At 45.9% G+C, this 16,439-nt stretch overlaps 1 protein-coding gene across 4 annotated transcripts in view; it reads right to left on the reverse strand.

Moving 5' to 3' along the window:
• Nucleotides 1-16,439, reverse strand: part of usp8 (ubiquitin specific peptidase 8) — a 45,203-nt gene that overhangs the window by 23,160 nt on the left and 5,604 nt on the right. The window contains exons 1-9 of one of the 4 annotated variants that reach the window (XM_067971216.1): nt 16,103-16,189; nt 11,450-11,632; nt 7,802-7,946; nt 5,001-5,086; nt 3,814-3,973; nt 3,382-3,430; nt 1,705-1,873; nt 1,374-1,536; nt 565-709 (exon numbers count right to left, since the gene is read on the reverse strand). In XM_067971216.1, the coding sequence (XP_067827317.1) occupies nt 565-709; nt 1,374-1,536; nt 1,705-1,873; nt 3,382-3,430; nt 3,814-3,973; nt 5,001-5,086; nt 7,802-7,946; nt 11,450-11,553 (1,021 nt within the window). In that variant the 5' untranslated portion in view covers nt 11,554-11,632; nt 16,103-16,189. Of the gene's footprint in view, nt 1-564; nt 710-1,373; nt 1,537-1,704; nt 1,874-3,381; nt 3,431-3,807; nt 3,974-5,000; nt 5,087-7,801; nt 7,947-11,449; nt 11,633-15,208; nt 15,428-16,102; nt 16,190-16,439 lie in introns of those variants that run through there. The other 3 variants (XM_067971213.1, XM_067971214.1, XM_067971215.1) reach the window with 3 other exon arrangements.

The following is a 16,439-nucleotide window of genomic DNA, read 5'->3' on the forward strand; positions in this document are numbered from 1 at the left end:
TAGGAAGGTGAAATGTCAAAATTGAAACATTAAAAACAATTTTTTCAAGCAAGAAAGGATTTATTGAAAATGCAAATGCTCTTATCTTGCGTGTACTCCATCTCCTAGTCAGGTATCACAGTAGGTACAGCACTGGAGGTGGCCATTTGGCCCAACTGCTCTTTGAAGGAGCTCTCCACTTAGCCCCACTCCACCACTCTTTCCCCAGAGCCCTGTAAATTTTTCCCCTTCAAGTATTTATCCAACTCCCTTTTGAAAGTTACTATTGAATCTGCTTCCACCACCCTCTCAGGCAGCACATTCCAGATCATAACTCGCTGTGTTAAAAAATGTTTCCTCATGTCACCTCTGATTCTTTTGCCCATCACCTTAAATCGGTATCCTCTAGCTACAGGCCCTTCTGCCACTGGGAACAGTTTTTCCTTATTTATCAAAACTCTGGAGCAGTAAGTTTACCCATTAAAAGTTTACCAACCATGGCACCACATATTGCAATGGACTGTCTCAAACCCTGCACACCTTCGGAGAGAAGCTTACATCACGAATGCTTTGCAGTCTACTCACAGGACACGTGGACAGCTTCATGGGACTCTTCCCTCGGAGCGATCACTTTTGCATTGGTGGTATACATCGGGTAGCAGAGAAGCCAACTGTCATAGCCACCTTCCAACACCAGTGGTTCACTCCGAAGAATTATCTGGCTATCCCACTACATCAGAAACATTTGTAAGTAAACAATTCAGTAGCCTTTTGGCAAGTTACCTTCACTTTTCCTCCTGCCACAAAGAGCTTCTATTAATGCTGTTACAAGCTCCATAAATTGCCTCGGTCACTTGTCCTGTGATTTTTCCCTTAGTTTTTGGAGGGGTGGTGTGGGAACAAAGTGGAGGGAAAAACAAAAATTTGAGAAGCTCTCGGCCTTGTTTCACTGCCTCCCCACACAGGTTGGGGGGGGAGGGGGGGGGGGAAAGAGAGAGAAAGGGAAGAGAGGGGGAGAAAAAGACACACGCGACACACAGGGCTGACCTAGAGTGAGAGAGAGAGAGAGAATGACTCTGTGCCACTTAAAATATTAAAATAGTGCTATTTAAAAAGGGAGGAAAGGTCCTGGTAAACTTCTGATTAGCAGTGGAATTGCTAATATGCCGATGGTAAGCTACTCAGTTCAAGCACCATTACAGGGAGGCATCAAGTAGAGGATATCAATTCCCTGTGGGGAACTGGGAGGGGAAAAGTAAAGTTTGGATGGACCGTTCTCCTGGGCCATTGTTTTGATTATAAAGCAGCAGTACTGGTCCTCGGTTCAGGTACGATGCACACATGACAAGGGAGGTGTTGGGGAATCTTCTTGGGAAAAAATAAAATTTCCAAACCTTATAAAGTGCATCCTTGAGGCTCTGAAGAATGGTCCCCCTTTTCACATGCTCTATGGAGCTGAACCAATCCAACAAAACAATGTAATCAACAAACTGACGTTTTCGCCACATGCCTTTTGACTCCTCCGGCAGTTTCAATTCTATCTGGTTAACAGTGATGCTGCAGAAAACATTTTTAAAAACATTAGTTCCTATCTCCCTGCAGTACATTTCAGTATCTTGTTATAATTTAAAGCTAAATGAAAGCAAATAAACTTAAATTTTCTTGTCAAGGTTTACAATGACAGCGGTTACCAACGCTATTTGGAACCTGGACTCAATTTCCTACCCAGGGCTGACAGCTTCCTCTGGTACACTTATACAGCAGGGCCCGGCCACGTGTATGTGAGATTCCTGGTAATCCTTGTACCTTCGTGCATCCATAATGATCACCCCAGTCTTTTCATCTTGCAACATTGCAAACAGCTTTTCTGCACTGATTGTCCCCCGGGTTGAATCTGCTTCCCAAAAGGAAAGAAAACTATATAAATAAAACAACCAATAGTTCAGTCAAACAAAAGTCAACATATGTGGGGGGAAGTGAGGGGAGAGAAGAGATCTATAGAAACACTAAAGCTCCCTTTTACTTTGTGCAACTGGATTAAGTATAGAAGCCAAAAGGAGCTGTTGCAATCTTTTCAATACTAGGAAATGACCTGTGCTCCATACCTGGTCATAAGGAGTAGCAGGTGACCTGTCCACAGGCAGCTGCTGCTTTATAATTAGGGAAGGAAGGGGCACAAGAATGACCCTGGGTATCTGTCCACCCAAATGTTACTTGTTTCCCTTCTTAGTTCCCTGTAAAGAATTGGCATCCTCTACTTGATGCCTCTGCAATGATTGAAAGTTCTTTATAATATAAAAGATGGAGGTGGAGTTGGGACTCTTCAGTAAAATGCCACACAAAAGATACTGAGTGACCAGAGCACGTACCTGCATCATGACAGCTGACAGCAAAATTCAATGGGAAATATTGATAGGAAAGTGGGGCCACAAATCACAAGTATACAAGAATTTTTATATCTGATTTTAATTTATTTTAAAATTTGCAATTTCCATCTTCACAAAACCTAAGTGCACTAATCATTGCGCTGTTGGGGAATATGTAAAATGTTTATTCAACCAAATTTCCATATATACACAATACAACAGACTTTCAACAACTCAAGAAATGCAAGTCATACTGCTCTAAAACTTGAATGACAGTGAATTGTACTCTCCCAGTACAAACTCTACCCAGAATGCAGAGAGGGCAAAAAGATGGGCTGAATGGCCTTCCTCATTATTATGACCTTGTGGGAAAAGAGCAACACTTCACACATTGAACCTTAGATACAAAAAATAAACCTCCCTAGAACCCTCCGTATTCAAAACAAATCTCCAGACCAATCATGGGCTACTACTCCTGCCTCCTTTTTTGGTCTCCAGTGTGTTTGGAACCTCCAGATTCATCTGAAGGGCATTAGAGTATATGTAGCAGTCAGTACTTCTTTCAGGAGGATGATTAAGAGAATGGTTTGTTCAACCCAGATGGGACATTAGAGGCTACCTACAAATATGGGGTCCTTGTGGATAACTCCTTTCACCACAGATTCTCCTCAGTGAGTACGGATACAATGCTTTTCCCAGCAAAGATAAAACCCGCTCACACCTGCAGATTACCGGCAAAATCGGTAAATGTGGTACAGGAAAATACATTTCAAAAGTTAGTTCGTTTAGGTTTCCCCCTACATCGAACAGCTGATCCATACCTGCTGAGACGGTCCTGGATTTGATCTCAGCTGTCAACTGTAGGAGCACTAGAACTAATCTCTGTGCCCAGCATTAGCTGGAAGATTGCCAGGGTTCCTACTCCTGTTCACCATCCAGTGATCTCGGCTATAAGCTGCATGAGATCAGGACAGGGCTGGTTGAGTGACATCACTGACAAGTTTACATTCCAAGGCAGTACTGACAGCAAACTCACCATTACACTCTGCACTTGTTTCTTTGATGTTGCTTATCGCACTGTCCTCCTAAAGATAAAACAAAAGAAACTTTACAAACTCCTTCTGGTTGACATTCCAAACATGCTCAGAATATTTGAACCTTTATCTATTCCCCCTATAACTTTAAAAACAATCTGTGCAATCCATTGAATGAGATAAAAACCCAAGTGCCATGTTTTGATCATATATTCTTCTGCTGCAGTACAGAAGGTTGGTTACTGATTCCAAGTCCTTTATGAATGGGAATCCAAATCTAGGAAGATGCCCGTAACCCACTGATTTTCATTGTGCAATGTGCTGACGTATTATCCCTGAATTTAACTAAAGCCGAACACTACAAAACTGTTGCTATAATTTGAGGTAATTTCCAATGCCAAACAAAAATTATTCCACTTGTTACTAACCTTTACCTTTCCTTTCTTAAATCCAACCAGGTCTTCTGAAGAACCTCTGGTTGCTGCTTTCAAGCTGTTATCTCGCCCCTTGCTTTTTGTTTCCTCCTGTTTTCTTTTCTCTTCCCAGAGCCTTTCATTTTCTTCAAGCCTTTTACGTACTTCAGCTTCCTCATATCTAAGATTTAAAAAAAAAATTAGAATCTCTTACACTAATTTCCCAGTTAAAGACAATTGATTGGCCAAACACCACCAACAATATGTACAGATGGATGAGTCCAGGGCCCTCATTCAAATGGAAGGTTTCTGTACAAGAAGGAAGTGTCTGTGATACAGCACTCGAGTGCTAATCTGTGGGACCTGGGAACTGGTTGAAAAAGATCAGGACCTGAAAGGTCCTGGCCAGCTAACAATCTGGTGTGAGGCCTGGCCAGAGAGCTGGCAATCTCCATCTCAACACTCAAATGGTAAATGGGGGAGATAGTTGCCAATTTCAAGTTGCCAGTCTTCACCCTCTCTCTACCACCTACCACCAACCCCCACCCCCCCAAAAACAATACATCAAACACTCAACATCCAACTATTTTGCATTATTTTGCAAACATTTACAATAAATGTCTCAGGATGGAAAAAGAATGCACAGAAACTCTGAGGCTAACCCCAGTAGCCTTGTAACAGTGTTGAGAGAGAATCCTCTACCAAGGCTGCAGCACACTGTATATAAATTTCGCGTCATCATTGACAACTGGAAATCTGATTATGTACAAATCCCCGAAGATGTAATCATGAACATTGCTGTAGCTCAACAATACAGTCCATGCCAGGAAATGCAGTGGTCCTTTGAATCATGAAATAGACAGGACTTCATAATCAAAATGATTTAAAATAATTTGCAAACTGGGCAGCAAAATACAGTAGAGTAAAAGATAAGGAACTGACAGTAAATACTGGACAGAGCAAGTGGAGAGAAATCTAAACCTGACAATTACACCACAGTGTAAAATAACTGCATCATCAGTTTTGGTGAGCAAAATATAAAACAGAGAAAAAACACACTGGACGGTTACTAGCTGCAGTGTCAGGCTTGATGAATAAATGAAAGCATTAGATGGGCCTTCAGAACAGCTCAGGTGGACTCCAGCCAGTCTGCACAGCCTTAGCCATCGCTACTTAAACCTTGCAGGAATTGGTGTAACTGTACAGACCGTAACTTGAGGCTTTCAGAAAGCCTTTCTGCTTCCTCTATGGCTTTTCTGAAGCTTGTAGGGCCAAGTAGAGAAAGGTAGTAGTCCTGAAATAAAACACATTACACAATTATGTACTTGTCCTGCAATCCAGCAGAACTAACTAACAAAACTGCTTTGCAGTCCTGAGCAATAATGGCTTCAAACATGTAATGACCAACATTTAAAAACAGACACAGCTAATGCTGCAAATACACTGCAGGTCAATCAGTGTCTATAGGAGAACGACAGGTCAACACTGGGTGTGACCTTTCATCAGAACTGGTACAGCCAGGATGGCAAAGTCCTTCGATAGAGTGACTTGTACAGTGTGGAGAGAACAAGAGCAGGTCAAGAGCTAAAGGTGAAGTGCAGCAACACAGATGTGAAAGTAATTAGCACGGCTGGACTGTCTGGTGCTCTCCCCTCCCTTCCATTTTTGTCAAGTCATATGAAGGGGCTTTTCCAGCCTGCCAAGACCAGTTCTGATGAATGAACACACCCAAAGTATTAATCTTTCTCATGATTAAACCTGCTGTGCAATTCTAGCATTTTATGTTTTTATTTCAGATTTCTGCATTTACTATTATTCTTTTACATTAAAGACAGGTACACACACTCTGTCCTCACCCTCTCCAGGCAACTGCTACAAGCACTGCACTGCTCAGTTCCTCCTCAAGCAAGCAGTACAAACAGGCCAGAGGTGTAAACAGCAAAACTTATTTTCTTTCTCTCCCGCCAAAAATGACCCCAAGTACTATTTGCTGGGAAATTAGCAGAAGAGGACCAGTATCTTGCCTGAGTTACCATTTGAACAAATCAACAACAGATCGAAAAAAACTCTGCATACTTAGAATGTTTTAAAGACACTCCCAACACCTCATTGTCCTTCCCCACAATCACAACCTGGAAGCCACTCAGATTGTAAGCCATCAAAGCCTAGGGTGTCTCAGAATGATGGGTCTGGAACAGCACCATCACACTGTGGGGCGCAGGTTTATAATTATTTCTAGTTAAATTCAGGATAGTTTAAACAACTTGTATTTATACAGTACCTTTAATGTAGTAAAACGTCCCAAGGCACTTCACAGGAGCAATCAAACAAAATTTGACACCACGCCACATAAGGAGATATTAGGACAGGTGACCGAAAGCTTGGTCAAAGATAGTTTTTAAGGAGCGTCTTAAAGGAGGAGAGGGAGGTAGAGAGGCGGAGAGGGAATTCTAGAGTTTAGGGCCTAGGCAGCTGAAGACAAGGCCACCAATGGTGCAGCGATTAAAATCGGGGATGTGCAAGGAGCAAGAATTAGAGGAAAGCAAAGATCTGAGAGTTGTAGGGCTGGAGGGATTTGAAAACAAGGATGAGAATTTTAAAAAAAGCATTGCTGGACCAGGAGCCAATGTAGTAAAACATAACTAACTTCATTTTCTTAAAGCAAACTTCAACTTTCCACCATGTACTTAGTTTCCTTTCGCATCATCTCATGTCCAGGACAAGGAGACATAACCTTAAAATCAGAACCAGGCTATTCAGGAGAGAAGTCAGGAAACACTTCTTCACACAATGGGCTGTAGAAGTGTGGAATTCTCCCACAAGAAGCAGATGCTAGCTCAACTAATAATTTTAAATCTGAGATTGATAGATTTTTGCTAGTTAAGAATATTAAGGAGATATGGAGCCAATGCAGGAGGATGGAGTTAGGATACAGAAGGTGGTTCTTTTAGGTGAAATCTGAAAACGAGGTCCTGTCAATCTGTTCAGCTGAATGAAAGCGATCCCACAACACAATTCAAAGAAAAGCAAAGTTTTACCCTTATCTTGACCAAATTTATCCCTAAACCAATACCACCAAAAGCAGACTAACTGATCATTCATCCCATTTGTTGTTTTGTGGGATCTTGCTGTGCCCAGATTGGCTGCCATTATTTGCTTACATAACAGCGACTGCATGTCAACACTTCAAAAGTAATTCATTAACTGAAGTGTTTTGGGACGTGCTGAGAACAAGACAATGTGATGTATAAATCCAAGTTTGTTTGTTTTAATTTCTTTCAATAGAGTTGTAAATGCCTTTTTGCTGGATGACTATCCCACTGTAAAATCAGCACCTTTGTACAGTCAGGCTTAGCAACTCAGCCGCCTCACTAACATTAAGCATGGTGCCAATGCACACGAGAGAAAACAACTGCCCAATATGCTTTAGCTCACTTCACCGGCACAAGCTCTCACCACCACCACCAACAGCCCAGTAACCACCAGCACTTCATCCCAGCAGTGTCACAAAATGGTTCCTGCAGACAAGCCTGGGGCAAAACCCAGAATTGTACTGCTAGATGTTTTTCCACAGTTCAAGTGGGCACAGTACAAAAAGCTGACATGCCCATTATACTTCACTGAAATCGGTGCCAACAACTTCTCCGACACAAATACCCCAACAGATCAGGAGCACTCAATTTTAAAAGTTAGAACAAAGATAATCAAGTTAATCACAATTCTTTAATAGAAATTTGGTACTTAAAAGTACCCCAATGGTCAATGGAAAAGGCTGCACAACAACTTCCTGCAGATCAGGCAGCCTCACGTACAGTTGTTTACATTTGCCAGATTTCTGAAAATCTCCCGAAGGAGCTACTTTAATTACACGTAGCATGCGTAGAACGAGCAGAGTCCCAACAACAGGTCAATGGAATGGGTATATCCCCAGTGTTGTGCGTTAACTATGGCAGCTATATGAATATTGCTAGTGGTATAAGCTGTACAGTACTGCGCAAAAGTCAAGTACCTGCTGCTGTTTGAAATCAGCCCTTTTCCGAATTAGATCGTATACAGCCAGGTACTTCATGTAAAGAACATATGCCTTTTCCTCATCTCTGTCCAACCTACACTCCTCCGCAGCCTTGAAAATTTTACAAGCGCTAGTAACATAGCTGGAAAATGAAGGAAAGAGTGATTTAGACAAAGGCAACATCCTTATTGGCTGCAATAGTTTGCTGAACAGTCAAATGGTGCAAGCAACCTTCCTTGTCCATTTAGTGTTGTCTACATAGACTTGCTTGGATACTGCACACTGACAGATTCATTACAGTATACTTCGAATGAGCCTCAGCATCAGGACTCCTTTCCTACTTGGAAGCTCCACCAAATGTCTCAGTTGTTAAAAGCTCTAAGTAACTGAGCAATACAGAGCAGAAGGAGCCACATTCAATTTGCAGTCTGTGCTGTATTGCCGAGGCAACAGTCAACAAACTACAATTAGCCTTCGCACTTCTGGGCTGGACAGAAGAACAAATAAAAAAAAACAGCCAGAACATCTAATCCTGGTCTCAACCAATGACTCCTGCTGGAAAATACATGTGTGGCACCATCCAAGCCAGATCAGGTGACTCACCCATCGTACACCAGCACTCTGGGCTCATGCACGAAAATTAGCCACTTGAGCAAGGGACCCCAGGGTGTCGCCAGCCAGGGACCCACACCCCAATGTGTTGGTGTGTCCAGGAGAGATGAGAATTAGAGGCACAAACTTCAAAAAGAAACTGGATATGTAAATGCCTAATTTATTCATTTCTGCTTTTTTGTTGATTTTTGAGTGTGGGGATATGGAATATCTTTTATTGAAACTGTTAGTGCTGAAAGCCACAGAAAAGGCAATGACAGAGTTACCGAGTGACATCACCTTAATCAGGCTGAAGCACCACTCCTCTCAGCACGTCAGTTTAGCAACCTCATGGACACAATCCCCATTTTAAAATGTGCTCATACAAGAAAAGCAAAATTAAAATGGATTTTCAACAGTTCACTGATTTTTGTTGTATTTTCCAATCCCCAGCACGGGGCGGTGGGGGCTCACCAACCGCGGGCCAGAATCCCAGCACGGGGCGGTGGGAGAAGCATTGAAAAACAGATCACATGAATTGAAAAGTTTAGGAAAGACCTCAATAATATTAGAACATAAGAAATAGGAGCAGGAGTAGGCCAATCGGCCCCTCGAGCCTGCTCCGCCATTCAATAAGATCATGGCTGATCTGATCCTAACCTCAAATCTAAATTCATGTCCAATTTCCTGCCCGCTCCCCGTAACCCCTAATTCCCTTTACTTCTAGGAAACTGTCTATTTCTGTTTTAAATTTATTTAATGATGTAGCTTCCACAGCTTCCTGGGGCAGCAAATTCCACAGACCTACTACCCTCTGAGTGAAGAAGTTTCTCCTCATCTCAGTTTTGAAAGAGCAGCCCCTTATTCTAAGATTATGCCCCCTAGTTCTAGTTTCACCCATCCTTGGGAACATCCTTACCGCATCCACCCGATCAAGCCCCTTCACAATCTTATATGTTTCAATAAGATCACCTCTCATTCTTCTGAACTCCAATGAGTAGAGTCCCAATCCACTCAACCTCTCCTCATATGTCCATCCCCTCATCCCCGGGATTAACCGAGTGAACCTTCTTTGTACTGCCTCGAGAGCAAGTATGTCTTTTCTTAAGTATGGACACCAAAACCGTATGCAGTATTCCAGGTGCAGTCTCACCAATACCTTATATAACTGCAGCAATACCTCCCTGTTTTTATATTCTATCCCCCGAGCAGTAAAAGCCAACATTCTGTTGGCCTTCTTGATCACCTGCTGCACCTGCATACTAACTTTTTGATTTTCTTGCACTAGGACCCCCAGATCCCTTTGTACTGCAGTACTTTCCAGTTTCTCGCCATTAAGATAATAACTTGCTCTCCGATTTTTCCTGCCAAAGTGCATAACCTCACATTTTCCAATATTGTATTGCATCTGCCAAATCTCCGCCCACTCACCCAGCCGGTCTATATCCCCTTGTAGGTTTTTTATGTCCTCCTCACTCTCTACTTTCCCTCCCATCTTTGTATCATCTGCAAACTTTGATATGTTACACTCGGTCCCCTCCTCCAAATCGTTAATATAGATTGTAAAGAGTTGGGGACCCAGCACCGACCCCTGCGGAACACCACTGGCTACTGGTTGCCAGTCCGAGAATTAACCATTTATCCCAACTCTCTGCTTCCTGTTAGATAACCAATCCTCCACCCATGCCAGAATATTACCCCCAATCCAGTGATATTGTACCGTTACACAATACAGGACTAAAACAGCAAGTTCAGGACATCTGTTCTACATAACTTTGAAATAATGATGATATCCAGCATTCTATATGGAATGACCAAGCCCATTAGTTTTAAGACCTCATTTTCAAAGCAACTATTATCCACTCTTTATCCATTTCAGAGCCACTGGACTATAATTTGTTCCAATTAAATTATTCCTACCAGTACAGACTCCATGTATTTATATTTTCCTTCCTGAAGCTTTGTATTCCATGTTATTCCATTACTTAAACTTCACTGCGCCCACCACAGATGATATTTTAAACACCCGGTATATAGAGTATTTGCCAATCTGTACTCTTAGCACCTAATACAGTGAAAATATGCCCATACATAAGCCAGGTGATGGCATGCAGACTTTCCACTTTGACCTATATCAAGATTATTTTGGAATAAATTATAAATTATAAATTTGGGGGTTATCCTCACTTTTACACTCTAAGTGAGATATCACCCAACTAAGACCTGCATTGCAGAGCAAATTCCCTTGTGAATTACATTAGACCAAAGTGTCTCAAACCTGTAGTTTCCACAGTAAGTTCACACAAAATTTGAGATACAATTAAAATAAAATACAGCTTTTGACACAAACTCTAATGCAACTAATCATAGAATGATACAGAAGGTGGCCATTTGGCCCATCGTGTCTGTGCCGGCCCTTCAAAGAGCTATCCAATTAGTTGCTTTGAAAATGAGGTCTTAAGACTAATGGGCTTGGTCATTCCATACAGAACACTGGATAACAACATTATTTCAAAGTTATGTAGAACTTTCCCTGTAGCCCTGCAAATTTTTCCTTTACAAGTATATATCCAGAAAATTATTCTTGAATCTGCTTTCACCGCTCCTTTAGACAGTACATTCCAGATCATCACTTATAAAATAACCACACTTGGGGCAACTAGATTACTTTTTAAAAAAAATCCTCCAATCACCTCCCGCCCCGAATATGCGTGAGGCATGGTCCAATCACCAGGTGCCCTCTGGTCCCCTGCCCAAGCAATTATCCTTCATACAAGCCAAAACAGACTGACCCGGAGGTATCACATCTGAGCCGAATCCTCGCACGAGTCACCATCTGGAGTGGGCCACTCCCCCCAAACTATTTTCCTTCTCCTGGCTCTAGTGCACTGAAGTCAGCTGTCGTGCTGTACCACTAACCCGGCTAAGATCAGTTCGCAACACAGGCTGAAAATTCACCAAGGGCCTTTTTACTCTGTACAGCTCAGATTTCCTCTAACAGCTTGATTCCTATTTTAAAAAGAAACATTTCAATGCTGATGCACATTCCCTTACTTTTTGGTGCTTTTCTTTTCCAGTTTCACTTCTGCTTTTTTATTAAGATCAGCCAAGCACGTAGACAGATACAACTCCTTCACATCGCTGGATACTGCAGGCATTTTGAAGAAACTCTAGTTCTTAATTGGTTCGGGACAGAAGTGGTCTTTTTTTGAAAAAAGCAAGTATTATGCATGTACTCTGCAGGAAAAAACAGGAAAAAAATTATTTATACTACTTGAAGCTCTCAAGACTTAATGGTTCTGACAAAGCAAGAAAATTGATAGTTTTGGGGAGTTTTTTAATGCTAATATATCTTTCAAATATACCAAGGACAGCACGTGGAACAAAAACTACTCGTCTGAGGGTTTCTTAAGCCACTAGAACAATTTCACCAGCAAACCACGTACATGCTGCAGCACTGAGATTAAAGCAAGGCTGGACATGCTCACTCAAGGTAGAGCCAATTCCTGCTCCATCCATGCCCACTGATGGGGGAGCAGTCCTGCTCAGTCATAGCCTATTAAGTAGAAATCAATTCCTGAATGAAACAAATCTGAGCAGTCATTAATAGAAAAGCAAATTAAGAAGCATAAAAAGTCCCCCACTTGGGAACTGAAGGAATTTAAGGTCCACAAAAAAACAGGAAATCTGTTGGTCTACTTCACTGAAGGTGGATTGAGTTATCTGAAAACAGCAGCATTTGGAGCAGATAACCTGTGAAGGACACTCATCCAAACAACACAATCTCCCCAAGGATAAACATACTTCAAGGGGGAGGAGAAAGGATCCGTACACCAGGACTACACATCACACTCCAAGGTACTTAAAGCCAGTTGGTGTACTCACTAGGTGAGCAAATGGGGCTTGTGGTGTCTCGCACACATAACTGCCTCCTCTCCATCCCATCTGCTCAGCACTTCCTCAGGAGTTTGGCCAATATCAGGCAGCCATTGCTTGTGGGAAGCGCAGGCTTTAACTGACAACCTACCGTTAATGGCAAAATCTCAGCAGCAAAGAGTAAACCATCTGCCAAAGTAACTGTGTGGATCACCAGCACTGCCTCATCTGAAATGCTACACTTAAATCCCAGCATTTATTTTAAGCACAATATTTTGCCCAAAGCATTTCCTTAACACCACACAGGAACAGCAGTAGGCCATTCAGGCACTTCATCATTTCATCAACCATGACAGCCCCATCTTTTTAAAACCCAATTTGTATTACCCACTACAGTCATGAAACAAATATATTGGCACAGAATTCAGACTTCACTGATCAGTAAGGCTTTTCTGATTGATTCAAGCTTCCATAGTTACAGGAAACTGACATCTCATCGAGTCTACAGCACAGAAACTGTCCATTCGGCCCAACTGGTCTATGCCAGCGTTTATGCTCCACACGAGCCTCCTCCCTCCCTATATCATCTAACTCTATCAGCATATCCTTCTATTCCTTTCCCCTTGTGTTTATCCAGCTTTCCCTTAAATGCATCTATGCCATTTGCCTCAACTACTCCTTGTGGTAGCATATTCCACATTCTCACCACTCTGGGTAAAGAAGTTTCTTCTGAATTCCCTATTGGATTTATTAATGTAAGGAACCTTACAACACCAGGTTATAGTCCAACAATTTTATTTTAAAATAAAACTGTTGGACTATAACCTGGTGTTGTAAGATTCCTTACATTTGTCCACCCCAGTCCATCACCGGCATCTCCACATCATGGATTTATTAATGACCATCTTATATTGATGACCTCGAGTTTTGGACTCCCCCGCAAGTGGAAACATTTTTTCTACGTCTATCCAATCAAACCCTTTCATTATCTTAAAGACCTCAATTCAATCCCTCTGGAAATGAGCCCCAGTACTTTGTTTGCTTTTTAAAAAAAAATACAGCCTTATTAACCTGCGACACTACTTTCAGTGATTTGTGTATCTGTATCCTCAAACCCCATTTAGACTTATTTGTCAAGCAGTATGTGGCCTCCTTATTCTTCCTACCAAAATGCACTCCACACTTCTCTGTATTGAAATTAATTTGCCAATTACACATTCATTCTCCAACTTTATTAATATCATCTCGTATTTTGTCACATTACCCTTGTCTACACTTTGTTACTTCTTCATAGATTTCAATAAGGTTGGTCAAGCATGACCTTCCCTTTCAAAATCCATGCTGACTATTCTTTATTATATTTTTGGTTTCTAGGTGTTTCCCTATTACATCTTTGAGTAAGGATTCCATTATCTTTCCTACCACCGACATTAAGCTAATTGGTCTATCGCTCCCTGGACTTGTTCTATCTCCCTTTTTAAATACAGGACTCACATGAGCTGTCCACCAATCCTCTGGCACAATTCCCTTTTCTAATAGAATTTTTATATAAATGTAACAGTGCCTCTGCTATCACCGCCCCAACTTCATCCAAATAAGACGCATTTAGATCGCTAAATATAAAAAAGTTTCTTGGGTTAAATCCAGAGATCTACTGTACTGCCTCTCCATAAATTAGAATAAATCAACATCCCAGGTTGAGAATTGAGGGGGTAAAAGGGGTGAGGGGGGTAAAGGGGGTGAGGGGGGGAAGGGGTGAGGAGTAAAGGGGAGGGGTGAAGGGGTGAGGAGTAAAGGGGAGGGGTGAAGGGGTGAGGAGTAAAGGGGAGGGGTGAAGGGGTGAGGAGTAAAGGGGAGGGGTGAAGGGGTGAGGAGTAAAGGGGAGGGGTGAAGGGGTGAGGAGTAAAGGGGAGGGGTGAAGGGGTGAGGAGTAAAGGGGAGGGGTGAAGGGGTGAGGAGTAAAGGGGAGGGGTGAAGGGGTGAGGAGTAAAGGGGAGGGGTGAAGGGGTGAGGAGTAAAGGGGAGGGGTGAAGGGGTGAGGAGTAAAGGGGAGGGGTGAAGGGGTGAGGAGTAAAGGGGAGGGGTGAAGGGGTGAGGAGTAAAGGGGAGGGGTGAAGGGGTGAGGAGTAAAGGGGAGGGGTGAAGGGGTGAGGAGTAAAGGGGAGGGGTGAAGGGGTGAGGAGTAAAGGGGAGGGGTGAAGAGTAAAGGGGAGGGGTGAAGGGGTGAGGAGTAAAGGGGAGGGGTGAAGGGGTGAGGAGTAAAGGGGAGGGGTGAAGGGGTGAGGAGTAAAGGGGGGGGGTGAAGGGGTGAGGAGTAAAGGGGGGGGTGAAGGGGTAGGAGTAAGGGGAGGGGTGAAGAGTAAAGGGGAGGGGTGAAGGGTGAGGAGTAAAGGGGAGGGGTGAAGGGGTGAGGAGTAAAGGGGAGGGGGGAAGGGGTGAGGAGTAAGGGGAGGCGGGGGAAGGGTGAGGAGTAAAGGGGAGGGGGAAGGGGTGAGGAGTAAAGGGGAGGGGGGAAGGGGTGAGGAGTAAAGGGGGGGGTGAAGGGGTGAGGAGGTAAAGGGGAGGGGTGAAGGGGTGAGGAGGTAAAGGGGGGGGGTGAAGGGGAGGTGAGGAGTAAAGGGGAGGGGGGAAGGGGTGAGGAGTTAAGGGGAGGGGGAAGGGGTGAGGTGTAAAGGGGAGGGGGGAAGGGGTGTGGAGTAAAGGGGAGGGGGGAACGGGGTGAGGAGTAAAGGGGAGGGGGGAAGGGGTGAGGAGTAAAGGGGAGGGGGGAAGGAGGTGAGGAGTAAAGGGGAGGGGGGACTGCCCCCCATAAACACCGCCGGTACCGACACTGGACCTTTCACCCCAAACCTCAACCAACCGCTCCGGGCAGAAAGTTCCCCCCCAATCCGGCCCGGGAGGGAGGCCCACTCCCAAGAATTAAAGCCGGGATTTTACCCGGTTAGTGCGACAGGCCGGGGGCTGCAGCAGCGGCCTTGCAACAAGCAGTAGGCCCAGGCCCCTCACCCACCCAGTGTCCCACACCCATCCCCACTATAACACGCCCCGAGCCGAGCTCGGGGAGGGCCGAGGACCCGGGGGTGCAGGGAGCGGGGGGGGCCGGGAAAGCCCGGGGAGCCGGAAGGGCCGAGGAGTGAGGGCCCGGGGAGCGGGGACCGGAGAGCCGGGGAGCGGGAGTCCGGGGGGCGGAAGGCCGGAGCGGACCGAGGAGCGGGAGCCCGGGGCGGGGGGGCGGGGGGCCCGGACGGGGGGGAGCGGGGGGGGCCCGGGACGGGGGGAGCGGGGGGCCCGGGACGGGGGGTGCGGGGGGCCCGGGACGGGGGGAGCGGGGGGCCCGGGACCGGGGGGAGCGGGGGGCCCGGGACGGGGGGAGCGGGGGCCCGGGACGGGGGGAGCGGGGGGGCCCGGGACGGGGGGGAGCGGGGGGCCCGGGACGGGGGGAGCGGGGGGCCCGGGACGGGGGGAGCGGGGGGGCCCGGGACGGGGGGAGCGGGGGCCCGGGACGGGGGGGAGCGGGGGGCCCGGACGGGGGAGCGGGGGGCCGGGACGGGGGGGGAGCGGGGGGCCCGGGACGGGGGGGAGCGGGGGGGCCCGGGGGACGGGGGGAGGCGGGACCGAGGAGCGGGTGGGAGCGGAGCCCGGGACGGGGGGAGCGGGGGCGGGGGGAGCGGGGGGGGCCCGGGACGCGCGTGGGGGGGGGGGAGCGGGGGGCCCGGGACGCGGGGGGGGGGGGGGAGCGGGGGCCCGGGGCGGGGGAGCGGGAGCCCGGGGCGGGGGGGAGCGGGGCGGGGGGAGCGGAGCGGGAGCCCGGGGCTCGGGGCCTTTTCTAACCTTGGGGAGCGGCGGCGCTGCCGGAACTAATTCGAACGCTCCCAACTTTATTGACAATCTCCAGCCAGTCAGCTGATTCGGCGGCTGCGCCTGCGCACTGCCCCATAACGTGGGAGGCCATTCAGCCCGTCGAGTCTGTGCAAGAGCAATCCAGCCAATCCCACTCCCCCGCCCTATCCCTGTAGCCCTACAGATTTTTTCCTTTCAAGTACTTATCCAGTTCCCTTTGAAGGCCATGATTGAATCTGCCTCCACCACCCCCTCGGGCAGTGCATTCCAGATCCTAACTACTCGCTGCGTAAAAATGTTTTTCCTCATGTCACCTTTGGTTCTTTTA

Source organism: Heptranchias perlo, chromosome 34 (genome assembly GCF_035084215.1).
Source record: "Heptranchias perlo isolate sHepPer1 chromosome 34, sHepPer1.hap1, whole genome shotgun sequence".
Lineage (NCBI taxonomy): Eukaryota > Metazoa > Chordata > Chondrichthyes > Hexanchiformes > Hexanchidae > Heptranchias > Heptranchias perlo.